The 13,946-nt window shown below is 41.1% G+C and overlaps 1 protein-coding gene across 20 annotated transcripts in view; it reads left to right on the top strand.

Moving 5' to 3' along the window:
- The window catches only part of rims1b (regulating synaptic membrane exocytosis 1b), a 107,333-nt gene that overhangs the window by 54,793 nt on the left and 38,594 nt on the right, over positions 1 to 13,946 (top strand). For 13 of the 20 annotated variants that reach the window (XM_079553261.1, XM_079553269.1, XM_079553263.1 and 10 more), the window contains 11 exons: positions 181 to 983; positions 3,008 to 3,048; positions 3,136 to 3,246; positions 3,343 to 3,442; positions 4,929 to 5,052; positions 5,464 to 5,516; positions 6,697 to 6,812; positions 6,895 to 7,025; positions 7,977 to 8,148; positions 8,948 to 9,101; positions 10,038 to 10,091. In XM_079553261.1, coding sequence (XP_079409387.1) covers positions 181 to 983; positions 3,008 to 3,048; positions 3,136 to 3,246; positions 3,343 to 3,442; positions 4,929 to 5,052; positions 5,464 to 5,516; positions 6,697 to 6,812; positions 6,895 to 7,025; positions 7,977 to 8,148; positions 8,948 to 9,101; positions 10,038 to 10,091 — 1,859 coding nt within the window. The remainder of the gene's footprint in view (positions 1 to 180; positions 984 to 3,007; positions 3,049 to 3,135; positions 3,247 to 3,342; positions 3,443 to 4,928; positions 5,053 to 5,463; positions 5,517 to 6,696; positions 6,813 to 6,894; positions 7,026 to 7,976; positions 8,149 to 8,947; positions 9,102 to 10,037; positions 10,092 to 13,946) is intronic. The other 7 variants (XM_079553265.1, XM_079553255.1, XM_079553264.1 and 4 more) reach the window with 3 other exon arrangements.

Genomic DNA, 13,946 nt, shown 5'->3' with positions numbered 1-13,946 from the left:
AAGCAGGTCATATTTTAATCCTTGAAGGATTGTAGGTTCTGTGACTTTGTTCATGTTTGTGGTTAGATAAGACTGTGTTCTTATTATAGACAGAGACATCTGTTCACCTAAAAGTCACACAGACTGTAACTGTTTGTTATTCCTCTTGCTTATTGCTAATTTGAGCTGGTTGTGTTACAGGGTCAGGCCAGTGTCCTACCATGAGCAGAACGGTAAAGGAGGTTTGGGCAGAGGTACCGCCGGCCGCAGGGCACCAGGGAAGCTCCAGTCTCAGTCGTCTCTGGATGAGCGAGTTGGGCTGGGCGATCGAGAGCGGCGCACAGGAGAGGGGCGGAGACTGGAGAAGATCCACTCTCAGGAATATGAGGACGGGACAGACGGGCTGGGACGACTGGAGAGCCAACGCAGACGCCCCGCAGAGGAAGACCCACGGGAGAGGCAGCGCAGAGAGGAGGAGTTTCAGAACCGTTACCGTAGTGACCCCAACCTGGCCCGGTACCCGGTCAAACCGCAGAAGGAGGAGCAGGAGATGCGCATGCACGCCAAGGTGTCCAAGGTGCGACATCAGAGGAGACACAGCGATCTGGCCATTAATGAGGTGGGACTAGGGCCCAATGACGGAAAGGACTTGTCCAGGAGAGACTCAGCGGGTAAGGCTCCTATGGGCAGGACCGTGGGGATGGGAGGGGGGGTACCGGTGGGGGTTAGACCGGGGCCTGGTGGGCCGGACTACGGCCCAAACAAAGGCAGACTAGATCCTAACGCCGCAAGGACACAACGGGACAAAGGCGGGGACAGCCTGCTGAGGAAAGACTCTCAGAGCTCAGACCAGTCTGAGTCCCTGCGGCCGCCCCCTCCGCACACCTACAAGAGCAAAAGGGACAAGAGACAGATGTCCATCAGCAGCTCAGAGGAGGAGGGCGGCTCCACGCCCGAGTACACCAGCTGTGAGGATGTGGACATGGAGAGCGTCAGTGAGAAAGGTCAGTCACACGTCCCAGAGACACCGCATTGTTTCTGAACAATGTGCACATTTACAGACAAATTAATTATTCTAATCCAGTGCTTTTGAGTTTGTCATGCACACGCCTGTGCCACTCTCAGGACAGTTCTAATTTATTTGGAGAGTCCCAATGATTTAGGCCAACAGATTTGTGGAATTAGGTCAGTGGCTCGTGGCTACGTAACACTTTACAAACAGCCAACCGCATCACCTCTCCACCGGCTAAAACTGAGCCGCGGAGGACTGTGGGCTCTCAATACCATTATATATGAGAGATATATCCTGTATTTTAGAAGTGACGTATTAAAAAGTATCATTCAGGTACATAAACCAGGTATTGTGTACAGTATAATAAAATGATTTTACCAACAGGAACTATAAAGTACTCCTTAACTCTATCCTGATGAGAGATGCCGAGCTTTTGCCATGGCAACTGCGACTGAAAAGCGGACAGGTTTAAAAATCAATAAAAAAATACTTTGTTAAGGCAACATTTCTACAAACGACTCAAGTCACACCTCAACACCAGGGACTAATTTAGTTGTCGGTGATCTCTGATTGGTCGTGCACTTGTCGGGGCAATAGTACCTTCTTACAGTGTGTTTTGATGTAGCGCAGTAAAGGCCCCAGTCGCCCGCTGTAATATCTCCCGCTGCGTTCATCCTTCCAAACAGAAAAGCAGCAGATCAGCAGTTTAAATGTGGACTCAGCATTTGTCCCATGGAGCATCCTCTGTGGAGTTTCTAATGTTAGATTAAAGGGACCGGAGCCATGTCCACGGAGAGTCTGTGTTTTCTCAGATCATCTCATCAGTCCTAATAGCCCACCTGTCAGAACGCTCCCATGGGGTTTCCAGTCCTTCATTCATCTTTTTTATTTGAGCGGTTGATTTCACAATGTTCAAAAATTGCAAGATGGTTATAGTAAGTAATCCTGCTAAACAAGGAATGTACAGTATTCGTAAATCCTACTATATGTATCCCATCCATTTGGGTCACAATATAAATAAAGAACTGTATTGGCTGTTTGTGGACAGTGGGAAAATATATCTGTTGTTTACATACATATACTGCGTCTCAAGTGTTATGGAAGTCCCCTCCCTGACAGGCTGGGGATTGATGAAGTCCAGATCTGGAGATGAATCCCTGAGCCGGCTGCTCCTGACAGGTTTATCTCCTATGGCAATAAGAATAGGTTAAAAGCTGTGGGAAAATGTACTGATAATGGATATTTAATGTTTATGCAGGCCTAATATTAACATGATATATTGTCACAGAAAAAAATATGAAAATTCAACCAAACATAGACACACAGCTTGGGCTTCTCTTATCAAATGTATTGGTACAGTGTAGGTTACTTTATTATTTAGTTTATTGACAAGTACCACCCATAATTTAGCCCAGTGTCTCACATTTTAGATGCATTTTCTTTTTGTTCTGAACAGCGCTGCTGAACACAAACTGCAAACCTTTGGATCAATATAGTAAGACACTAGGACAGAACCCAAGTCCTTTTCTTTAAAATAATGTCTTTGAAGAATAAGCAGCTCTCTGACAAAGGTAGCTCGGTGGGTTGGAGACTGAGAAGCCTATTTAACCAGTACAAGGGAGAATATGGTGGATAACGTGCCTGCAGCTCTCTCCAGACAGGTACAAAAGTGTTAGAAGTGAATATCCACTGTCCAACATGTGTGAGACTATCTTCACCCACAGTCCAAAGCACTTACCTCCTGTGCGTTCCTCCCCTTCAGAGCACCCTCACTCTTTTCCTTATCGCTTCGAGGTCGTTCATTCACAGCGCTGTCTGTGATTTCATTAATTGTTTACATGCTTCATACTGCGCATCAGCAACTACTGTATTTAGTTGGAAGTTTAATACTTTGTCCTGTGAAAGAGTCAGGAATCTGCTCAGACTAAGACGTGTTGGAAATATGTCAAAAAAGGACAGTGAATGCAGGATTAAATGTGAAACGGTTGGGAAAATGAATGACTGTCCTCTTTGCAGGTGACTGGGACTGTCATCCACTAGATCCTACTGTATGGCATGTAAGTTTCTCACAGAAAGACAGTTGCATCATGACCGCACATCTGCTCCCTCCCGGTCACTCTTTCAGCTTTTGTCTTCTGTTGTAGCACCCGGTTTCGTGGCAGCCTTCTAAAGAGGGCGACCATCTAATCGGACGCATCACGTTGAGTAAGAGGTCAGCCATGCCGAGAGAGGCAGGCTCCCTCCTCGGACTGAAGGCAAGCACAGTTTTTACTCACTGATTGAGCAATTTGTCGAAACAGTGCTTTAGTTGGAGTAAAGGATTTGAAATTAAACATGTATTTTTTTTGCAGGTGGTTGGAGGTAAAATCACGGAGACAGGGAGACTAGGGGCCTTTATCACCAAAGTGAAAAAAGGAAGCCTTGCAGACGTCGTGGGCCACCTACGACCAGGTCTGTACGCATTAAACACACATCATTGCACAGCATTGTCTTTATTTATTCATCAGTCCGGGACCTGGAGACGTGAACTCAAGACATTACGCTAGTCTGACCATTAAAGTCAGCTTACGCTTCCACATACAAGAGGGATAAAAATAACCTCTGCTGTGCGTCATACTGATATGCAAGCCAAAACATTCAGTGCCTCAGAGCAGGTGCCTGAAAGCCAAAGGCACGGAAAAAAGCAATGAAGAGAGCAACAAAAAATGTGACCAAAATGCGGTGACACTGCAACAAAAAAAGTTTAGCTCAGTTTTGTAGGTCTAAGCTTTCAGATGAGGGGTTACTCTGGCCTAGAGGCTGCAAGCCCCAATCAAGAAGCTGTTAGATTTGGGTAAAGCCGAACTGGAGAAAATGGCCTCAGTTAAGGTGAAGGCGGTATATTATAGGGTTGTAGTTGTATTACTGTGATATCTTTTGTTGATCAAGAATTATTTGACAATGTCTAACACATCAACAGAGCCGTCACTGAGATTTACTGCTCACACAAGCATCACATGCATTTCACAGTATGTTTGTAGTGTTTCTCAAACTGCGGTATGGGTACCACAGTTCTAGCCTTTGTATAGTTTTACAACTTTTTTTTTCAATTTTAGGTCACTCCATGTTCACAATTGAATGCGTCATATTTTAAGTCCTACTTTACACCTGGTATAGTCCTGCTATATAAGATTTTTTTTTGTTTAACCTCTTACCACCCGCCTTAACCGAGCACATTTTCTCCAGTTCGGCTTTACCCAAATCGTAAAGCTACTCGACTACGCCTCATTTTGAAAGCTTAGATCGACAAAATGGCTCTAAATGTATCTTTTTCCTCGTTGTTGCTATCATTATTTGAACGTTTTTTTTCCATTGCTTTTTTGCTGCATTTTTGTCATTTTTTCTTCGCTTTTTTACATTTTTTTCGTCACAATTTTGTCACTTTTTCGTCACCATTGTCACTTTTTTGTCATTTTTAGTCATTTTTAACGCATTTTTGTCATTTTTTCCTTGAAATTTTGTCACTTTTCGTCACATTTTTGTCACATTTTTGTACTTTTTTGTCACTTTTTTGTCACTTTTTTGTCACATTTTTGTCTTTGTTTTGTTGCATTTTTGTCACATTTTGTCACTTTTCCGTCCAATTTTGGTCATTTTTTCGTTGCATTTTTGTCACATTTTTGTCAAATTTTTGTCGTGTTTTCATCATTTAAGTCTCGTTTTGTCACTATTTAGATGCTTTTATTTTTTCAAGAAGCTTTTAGATTTGCCAAAGTAGAAAATATGCTCAGTTCAGGTGGGGGTTAAGGTGGTTAAGTGGTGCTTGGTGTGAAAAGTTTGGGGATATCATATTACAATACCATTACCAACTGTATTTGCATTGTCACTCAGCTCTGTCAAACCTATTCAGTGGTCTATCAAATTGCGTCACATTTAACATTTGTTTTTTCGGCGGCAGGTGACGAGGTGCTTCAGTGGAACGGGAAGTCGTTGCCCGGGGCGACCAAGAAAGAGGTTTACAACATCATCCTGGAGTCCAAGGCGGAACCTCAAGTGGAGATTGTGGTATCGAGGCCTATAGGGTAACATCATCACTTCTATAAACAAAGTCATGTCACATCACTGAAGCATATCGTTTAATCTCTGATAGCTGCCTCTGCTATTTCTTTCTCATCTATTCAAAAGCTCTGTCAATCGAATCATGAACAAAAACGTCTTAAGAAAAGTGTATAGACTCGCTCAGTAAGTAGTGTTGATTTGATAAATGGAGCCACATTCCCAAAATCTTTCCTGTTTGATTTAATCTACACACACACACACCACTTTTCCCAACTGTCTTTACCTCCTCCGTTCCCCAAAATCTATACTTTCCGGTGGTTAACAACTTGATTTCCCCAGTCGTAAAGCTGCTGCCCAATACCTGTCACATGACTTCCTAATATGAAAGGGTACGGATTTGTCTGAACGTTGATTGTGATGCATTGTTTTTACAGAGACATTCCTCGAATCCCAGAGTCATCACACCCACCACTCGAATCCAGTAAGTGTATGTCATTTTGTATGTAATTATTTAGCAGTTCAACCTCTTAACCCCCGCCTTTACCTAGTGCATGTTATCCAGTTCAGCTTTACCCAAATCTAAAAGTTTACAGACTATTATGCCAGTGTAACGCCTCATTTGAAAGTTAAGCCCTACAAAACCCATTTAAACTGATCTTTTCCTTTTACATTTTCGTTGCGTTGTTGCCTTTTTTCTGTTATTTGACCAAAATGTGGCAAAAATGTGACCAAAAAGTGGCAAGAAATTTACCAAAAAGTGATAAAGATTTTACCAAAATGTGACCAAATGCGACCAAAAAATTTCTAAAAGGAATAACACTTTTTGAAATTTTTTGGTCGCATTTGGTCACATTTTGGTAAAATCTTTATCACTTTTTGGTACATTTTTTGGCACTTTTTGGTCACATTTTTGCCCCATTTTGGTCAAATTTTTTGACACATTTCGGTCATATTTTTGCCACCTTTTCATCACATTTTTGTCACTTTTCCTCACATTTTTGTCACTTTTTGGTAAAGTTTTTGCCACTTTTTTTGTCACATTTTTGCCACCTTTTTATTTCATCAAATTTTTGTCACTTTTTCTCACATTTTTGTCACTTTTTGGCAAAGTTTTTGCCACTTTTTTGTCACATTTTTGCCACCTTTTCATCACCTTTTCATCACATTTTTGACACATTTTGGTCACTTTTTGGTCACTTTTTGCCACTTTCTTTTGTTGCATTTTTGTCACTTTTTGGTCAAATTTTGACACATTTCGGTCACATTTTTGCCACCTTTTCATCACATTTTTGAAACCTTTTGGTCCCATTTTTGCCACCTTTTTATTACCTTTTCATCACATTTTTGACACATTTTTCATCACATTTTGTCACCTTTTTAGTCACATTTTTAGTCACATTTTTGTCACTTCTTCATTGCTTTTTTGTCACTTTACTGTTATTCTTTGGTTGATCTTTTTTTTTTTTTTTCTAATTTTGTCATTTTGTTGCTATTTATGCTGCCAGTTTTTCAAGAAGCTTTTAGATTTGGATAAAGCCAAACTGGAGAAAATGTGCTCGGTTCAGGTGGTTAAAGAGTAACAAAATGTTGTTTCCGCTAAAGTTACAGATCAGTATTGTGAGCTTAGATTAGTCACAGCCAGTAACAGAACCTGCTTTCGTTTATAGCTGGCTCGAGTTCCTTTGAATCCCCTAAGATGGACCGTCCTTCGATATCTGTGATGTCCCCCACCAGTCCTGGGACCCTACGAGACCTTCCTATAGTTCTGCCTGGGCAACTTTCAGTAAGATATAGATGGAAATAAAACACAAGAAAGCAAGTAAGTAAGCAGATAAATTCTCAACTGGCTTCTCTCGTTTGTGTAGGTAAAGTTGTGGTACGACAAAGTGGGCCACCAGTTGATAGTCAATGTCCTTCAAGCCATAGACCTGCCTCCTCGACCCGACGGACGACCACGAAACCCTTATGTAAAGATGTACTTCCTGCCCGACAGAAGGTGAGACACGCATTCATTGTAGAGATGCACCGATCCAGCTTTTTTGCTTCCGTTACCGATACAGGGGGTTTGAGCATCTACCGAGATCAGATATTAAACAATACCAAGAGTATTTCTTAAAAGTGGCTGCTTTGAATGCAATTATATGTATAAACTAAGGATCACTGGATTATTTTTTATATCCTTGGCTACACGACAGGCTTTTAGTTTGCAATAATATAAACAAGTCACGTGAAGTGATCTGATCATTACAACTTGTGCCTTAAAAATATGTCAGATCAGTTATTCTTTAACAGCATTTCATAAACTAAAATATCAACACATGACCACTCTTATGTTATTTTATCAGGCTTCTTTAGCTATTTCTATCTTAGTGTTTGACCCAGCCTTGATTGTTTTTTGTTACCGTTTGCATACTCATGGGGTCATCAACATGGGGTCAGCTCTATGTTCCCCCATCAAAAGAAGTGGGGGAACATCGATGTATTCAGATTAGGCACCGAACCTATCCTTAAGGTTAGTGGCTAGGGCAGGGTCAGGGTTAAAGCTGATTGATATGACGTTTCACTCTCATGACTTAGTTGAGGTACCAATTCACCTACAAAACATATGTAGGTACGCACCCCATTAACAGGCTGTTTAGCTGTGGTTTTGCGTGGCGATCAAACATACATTTGCGGAGCTTAAAGCTCATTTACCAATGGCATTCTCTAGGTTCTTGGCTTCAAAATGACATCCAGCATATCCATATTCACTAAGATTTAGTCAGTGAAAGTTGTGTTTTTACAGAGATGAGAACCTAAACTGGCATTGGCTTTGTATCAGATATTTGCTTATACCCAATATCATATTTTGTTCAGTATCGGCTCCGTATCCAATATCATATCAAATTGGTGCATCCCTAGTCCATCCCGAGTCTCCGTAAAGTAACCTGCTGCGCTTTGCTTTCAGTGACAAAAGCAAACGACGGACTAAAACGGTGAAGAAGAGCGCGGAGCCCAAGTGGAACCAGACCTTCATCTACTCCCACGTTCACCGGCGGGACTTCAGGGAGCGCATGTTGGAGATCACCGTGTGGGACCAGCCGCGAGTGCAGGAGGAGGAGAGCGAGTTTCTGGGAGAGGTGGGACAACATTTGCATTACCGGATTATTTAGGGTCGGTGCAAATTAAGGGCATTATTAAGGGTCCTGAGGATTAACCCCTGTCTTAAAGAGACTAGATGCAAGTTGGTCATTTTATGCTCACTACTGCCACCTCAGGTCTTATGCGTAACTGCAGCCTCTATGTTAAGCTTGTGCATGACAGCACTTTGAACCCCAAGTAACAACTTTTTGAGTGACAGTGCAGGATTTTAGAGGCAGTTGTGGTGAATAGGTCCCTTTAACCAAGTGTCAAAGCTACAAAACTGCTGTAAACTGATCTTTTTCTTTGCGTTTTTGCTCCTTTGTGGTATTTTTTTTATTTTAAAAACATTTTGAAATCATTTTTCTGTTGCTCTTTTGTGGCTTTTTTGTTGCATATTTGTTGCTTTTTTTTGTCACTTTTCTACTATTCTTTGGTCAATTTTTTTGGCTTTTTCATCCTCGTAGATTTTGACACTTTACAAGAAGCCTTTAGATTTTGGTAAAGCCAAACTGGCGAAAATGTGCTTGGTTCAGGTGGGGATTGAAAAATGAACAAACAATTTGAATTGAGAATCAATCACTTAAATTTCAGCCCTTACACTTAGTTTCTTAGGGTTGTTCTTGTTTGTTGCCATTTCCCATATGTTGTGTAAAATTTTATTGAGCTTGCTATTATCGTTCTCTTACAACAGTAGACTTTAACACACCTTTTTACTGAAAGTGCTGTTGTAATAAATTGAATAATCTTGTTGCGTGTTTGTTAACATGTGTAATATTGACTTCTTGAATTCTTCAGATCCTGATAGAGCTGGAGACGGCGCCGTTGGACGACACACCGCACTGGTACAAACTGCAGACGCACGACGCATCCTCCATCCCACTGCCTCAGCCCTCTCCTTATCTCCCGCGAAGACACGTCCACGGAGACTCCCCCAGCAAGAAACTCCAGAGTATGTTCTACTACATTTGTGCGTCTTTTGTATTAGAATTTGCCCATGTGCTGTGGTTAAATGCAAGGCAGCACTTTATATGCTACCTTTATCATCATCCCTCAGTAGCACCTGAAACTAAAGGTCTTGGTGTAAATTTAATATCCTCCGCATATGTATTTTAATTCAGTTTTTAATTAGTTTAATATGTATTATTCAGAGTGTTTGTTTTTCTTAATTCAACAGGCATATCTTATTAGCGCTAATATACATTTTAAGCATATAGATACAGAGGGCATTGTGTAATAAAAGGGGTGTGGCCTCGCAGAGAAGCAGAATCTTTTGGGAAATACATTTTTTTAAACTCTTTTTAGCCATTTTCTGGCCAAATATAAACATATTCATCACATACACTGGGGGAAAAAGGTATTTGGTCAATTCCCCATAGACTTTGTATTGGATTTCGGCCAAATACGTCTATACTGGGTCTATATGGATGTTTATTCACAGCAGATTGTTCAGTAGAAGCAAAAAAATGTCAGTCGTAGCTAGCCCTAGCTTCTACCTCCACCCCAGTTTGGCACTATAGCTATGCTGGGAGAGGCTAAAGCAAACAACAAAGTGGTTCAACAGCATAAATACATAAATAACGGAGAATAACATACATTAGCACAATCTGCAGAACAATCTCCTGTGAGTAAAGATCAGTATGGGCCCGATTTACACTTGACTTTATTTATGTGTGATAAATAAGATTATATTGAAGAAAATGGCTAAAAAGAGTGGAAAATTGTGTTTCCCACAATATTCTATTTTCCCCCTTCTATGACGCAATGCCATCTGTATCTATATATTATATTAAGTTTTCTATTGCGCAGCCCGGGTGAAATCCTACTGAATTGTCCTGTTGTTTGAGCTCTTCTCCCTGTCCTATGTGTGTGTGTGTCGTGTGTACAGGGTCCCATCGCATCATTGACACAGAGTTTGATGATGGTTTGGTAGTGCCTAAAGGTGGGTGGGGGGCATGGACAATCGGCACTTTATACTGCTGTAGCCTGTAGGTGTCCAGCACTGGGCGAGGAATAACCCTTTCGATTTCTGTGCGCTTTGAAACAGTGGTTCTCAAACTGCAGTGGCAGAGGCTTCTATAGGTGGCACACAATGTTTTTTAAAGTGTGAAAAATTAAAGTGCTAATTTAGATCAAGTCATTTAAGTTTATGCTGTCATTTTAATCCTGGTTTACTTAACTAGGACAAAACTAGGACTGAAATGTACCAAACTGACTCCAAAGGTAAGAGTCAGCCAAGGAAAGGCAAGGCAACTTTATATCGCGCATTTCACACGCAAGGCAACTCAATGCACCTTACAAAAGAAGATATGCAACACTACAATCAGGTTCAAGTTAAGGCAAAGCACTTACACAAAAACATCAAGACATTGGAAATACACAGTACACAAGGCCACGTGTTGAAGTTTTTTCCTACGTAGGGGATGGGTGGGAATGGAGTGGTCATGAATGCAGACGCAGAAGGATTGGGGCGTGGTTAGGGAGAGGATGTGTGTGCAGTGAGTTAGATTGGAGTTAGTCTGGTTTAGAGCCAGTTTAGAGTTTGGAGACAGTTTTATTAAGACCTTTTTTCTGGTTGTAATCTAGTCCTGGTATACAGTAGCTCTGGCTTTGTCTTGGTTTAACACTGGTTTAGTTTTTATTGTTATTTTTAGTTTAAAGCAGGGGTAGGCTTGTTTGCTTGGTGGTAAGATGTTGTTTGTTTACCCCCTAGCCAAAGGTTGACGGCTGTGCTATGGCATGATCGCCCAAACACAAGCATCATTCTGCTACTACAGTGCAGTTAAAGTGCATATGACACATTAGACACATTTTTTGCTAAAACATAGTTAAAATAAATATATTCCAGATTTTAGCTTTCTTTAGTTTGACCAATTTTGTGATGTTTATAGTTTCACTTCCTTATTGGACACTGACAGGAAGTGATATAGATAGAGGCCATTTTAAACCCAACCATCCAATGGGAAATGAGTGAGTCAAACTGCTACGGAACTTTACCTTTAACTATGTCACTTCCTGTCAGCAGCTTAAAAAATGAAATAAAAGTAGCCTTTCGGCCTTTTCAGCATTAAAATCTGTCATATGCACTTTAAAGCTGCTCCCACAAGATTTTTGTGCAGAATTAACAATATTTGGAGTATTTCAGAGCATAATGTGCATTTTGTTTTCAAAATGCAGTATAGACGAGTGGTTCAGCACTAGTATAGAGTTTTTGTCCCTGGTTTTGTCCTTGTGTGGGTCTAAGCCAGCATTAGTCGCTCTCCTACTCCTCTTTCATTACGTTTTTTCCCCCCCTTTGTGGTTCTTGAAAAGTTTGAGAGTCACTGTTTTAGAACATGCTGCATATAAAATAATACAATTAAAGCTTGCTGAATCGGCAAACGGCACACTCCAGAGACCTGCGTAATTCATCACGTTGCTGCCGAGCTGGAGATGTGGAAATTGGTGAACAGTGTGCGGTTTCTCCTCTTCTGCTGGGCCTCAGTCACACTCGATGCACTCAGCGCATGTTAGAGCTGTAGTCTTTCACCGCACCGAGCCGCTCTCTGCATGTTACAGTGAACACGGTAGTAGCCAATGTAGTTTTGCTGTTTTTAAATACACTTCTTTTTTTTGCTGTCTTTTATCACTTTGACCACCATTAACCCATTCCTTTTTAGAGTCTTTCACCTCATTCAATAGGTCCATTTGAATTCATTTTATTTTGCGCCATAGCAAGTTGTGCTGGGTGATATTAGTGTTTCCAAATTACCAGGTCTTGCATAAGATGTGTAAATCGTAATAATTGAAACAGAATTATTTTCTGCAAACTGTAAAAACTCCAAGGAGAACAGGATTGTGAAAAATACAATACAGTTGATACAAAGTCCGATATATCGAAACAGTTGCCATTTCTTTCTACAAATATGAAAAAATAATTTGGTTAACCTCTTAACCCCCACCTTAAAGGGACTATACAGAGTTTGTTAATTTGTTTGTTAATGTTAAAATTAGGTATTTTCCTCCTCCTTCATGTTCCAGCACTGTCTTAATATGTGGAATGAGCTCAGACCTATACAACTGCCTCTAAAATCCTGCACTGTCATTCAATAAGTTGTTAATTCGGGTCCGAATTGCCTTCATGCACGAGCTTAATATAGAACCTGCAGTTACATGTAAGACCTGAGGTGGCAGTAGTGAGCATTAAAATGACCAACTTGCATTTAGTCCCTTTGACAGAACTTTTTCTCCAGTTTGGCAACAAGCATGAAAACACAACGAAAAAGCATCAAAAAAGCAACAAAAAAAGCAACAAAAATGTGACAAAAAGGCATTAATAAAGCAACCAAAATGTGACAAAAACGTTACAAAAAAGCATCGAAAATATGACTCAAATGTGAGGATGTGGCAACAATGCAAGGAAAAATCTGAGCTCAGTTTTGCAAGTCTTTTTAGATTTTGGCAAAGCCGAACCGATGAAAATGTGCTTGGTTAAAGTGGGTATTAAGAGGTTGATCTCAAGCTATTTCTATGAAGAAATGTCACGCTGTTTTGATTTATCGACTACTGAGCCGGTTATCTGACAATTCCTGTTTGATACAAAATAAGGAAAATTCATGATGCTACATTACATTCCTCAGAAAACAAATTCTTTAGGATTTTTGAAACCGGATAATATTCCCATCACAACGGCTATTCAATTCAAAGCTACCTATTCTTTGCTAGAAAGAGTGGCTCTGGCTAGCTTACAGTGTGGCACTACACTGAAAGAAATGGGAAAGGCCGTCTGTTAAATTGACCAAATTTTATTTTGCTACGTCTACTCTATTGTAACGTGTTCTGTGTTTCAGCACGTTAGTTTTGTGTTGAACCGACACAAAGGGCGATAAAATGCGCATACACCTTAGATACGCGTCAGCTCAACATGAACAGTCCATGTTACAGTAACGCAATTCATTTTCCCGCCGAAGACTACAGAGGCGGGCTTTTGCAATGCATCATGGGAAGAAGACAGCCGGAGACTGCGGTCTTGACAATCAGCAGCAGCAAAAAATAGGAATAATAACCATCAAAAGTTGGTAAGTACACATTTATGAGAGCTACATACTTTTGTTTTTAGTAGATAAAGGAATGTTGTATTTTTTGTATTATTATTAATGTCAAAGAAGCGTTCGGCCGGAAAAAGTGGCTTCTGCCAATGATGAATCATCATACGCCATTACTGAAAATTTTCAAATGAAAATTTCATATTTAACATTTTCTTCGTTTGTGGTCATTACCCTTTTTTCAAAAGTTACTCCTTACAGATAAACTGACCGCTGAGTGTACATGTACTTAAAGTATATCCATAATTGTGGAAATGGCCAGTTACATTCGTGTCTCAGTGACCAACGTTTTTTTTAGGCGGGGGCAACGTCTTTTTCTGCCGCTGTTTCAGCAGTGCTAATGTTAGCTAGACAGAGCGCTGGCTTTGCCTCTGTGGAGTTTACAAGAACGTATTGTCACTGTTTTTAGAAGCGTTTCCCTTCTCCTGCTGGCTCTCGCTTTCCCTGCCCGCTCCGCGTTCGCCCCTAGCCGCCCCATACTGCAGCCCCGCGGGGTCGCATCCCCAGCTGGAGCGAGGCTCTGCCCGTTGCCTCCACGCTCCGGGTGGAGCCCCGTGCTGCATCCCCGCTCCGACTGGAGGCTCGCGCCGCGGTCTCGCTCCAGCCACGCAAAGACGTGCATCAGGACGAAGAGGATTTGAAGCGCTTTTTTGTCAAGTTCTTTACTCCTGGTGTCCTTTGCTATGTTAACTTGTTAGCTTTCCTACATATCG

This window comes from Gobius niger (genome assembly GCF_951799975.1).
Source record: "Gobius niger genome assembly, chromosome: 3".
Taxonomy (NCBI): Eukaryota; Metazoa; Chordata; class Actinopteri; order Gobiiformes; family Gobiidae; genus Gobius; species Gobius niger.
The sequence above is the reverse complement of the archived record's forward strand: the minus strand, read 5'-3'. Positions and strand labels throughout refer to the sequence as shown.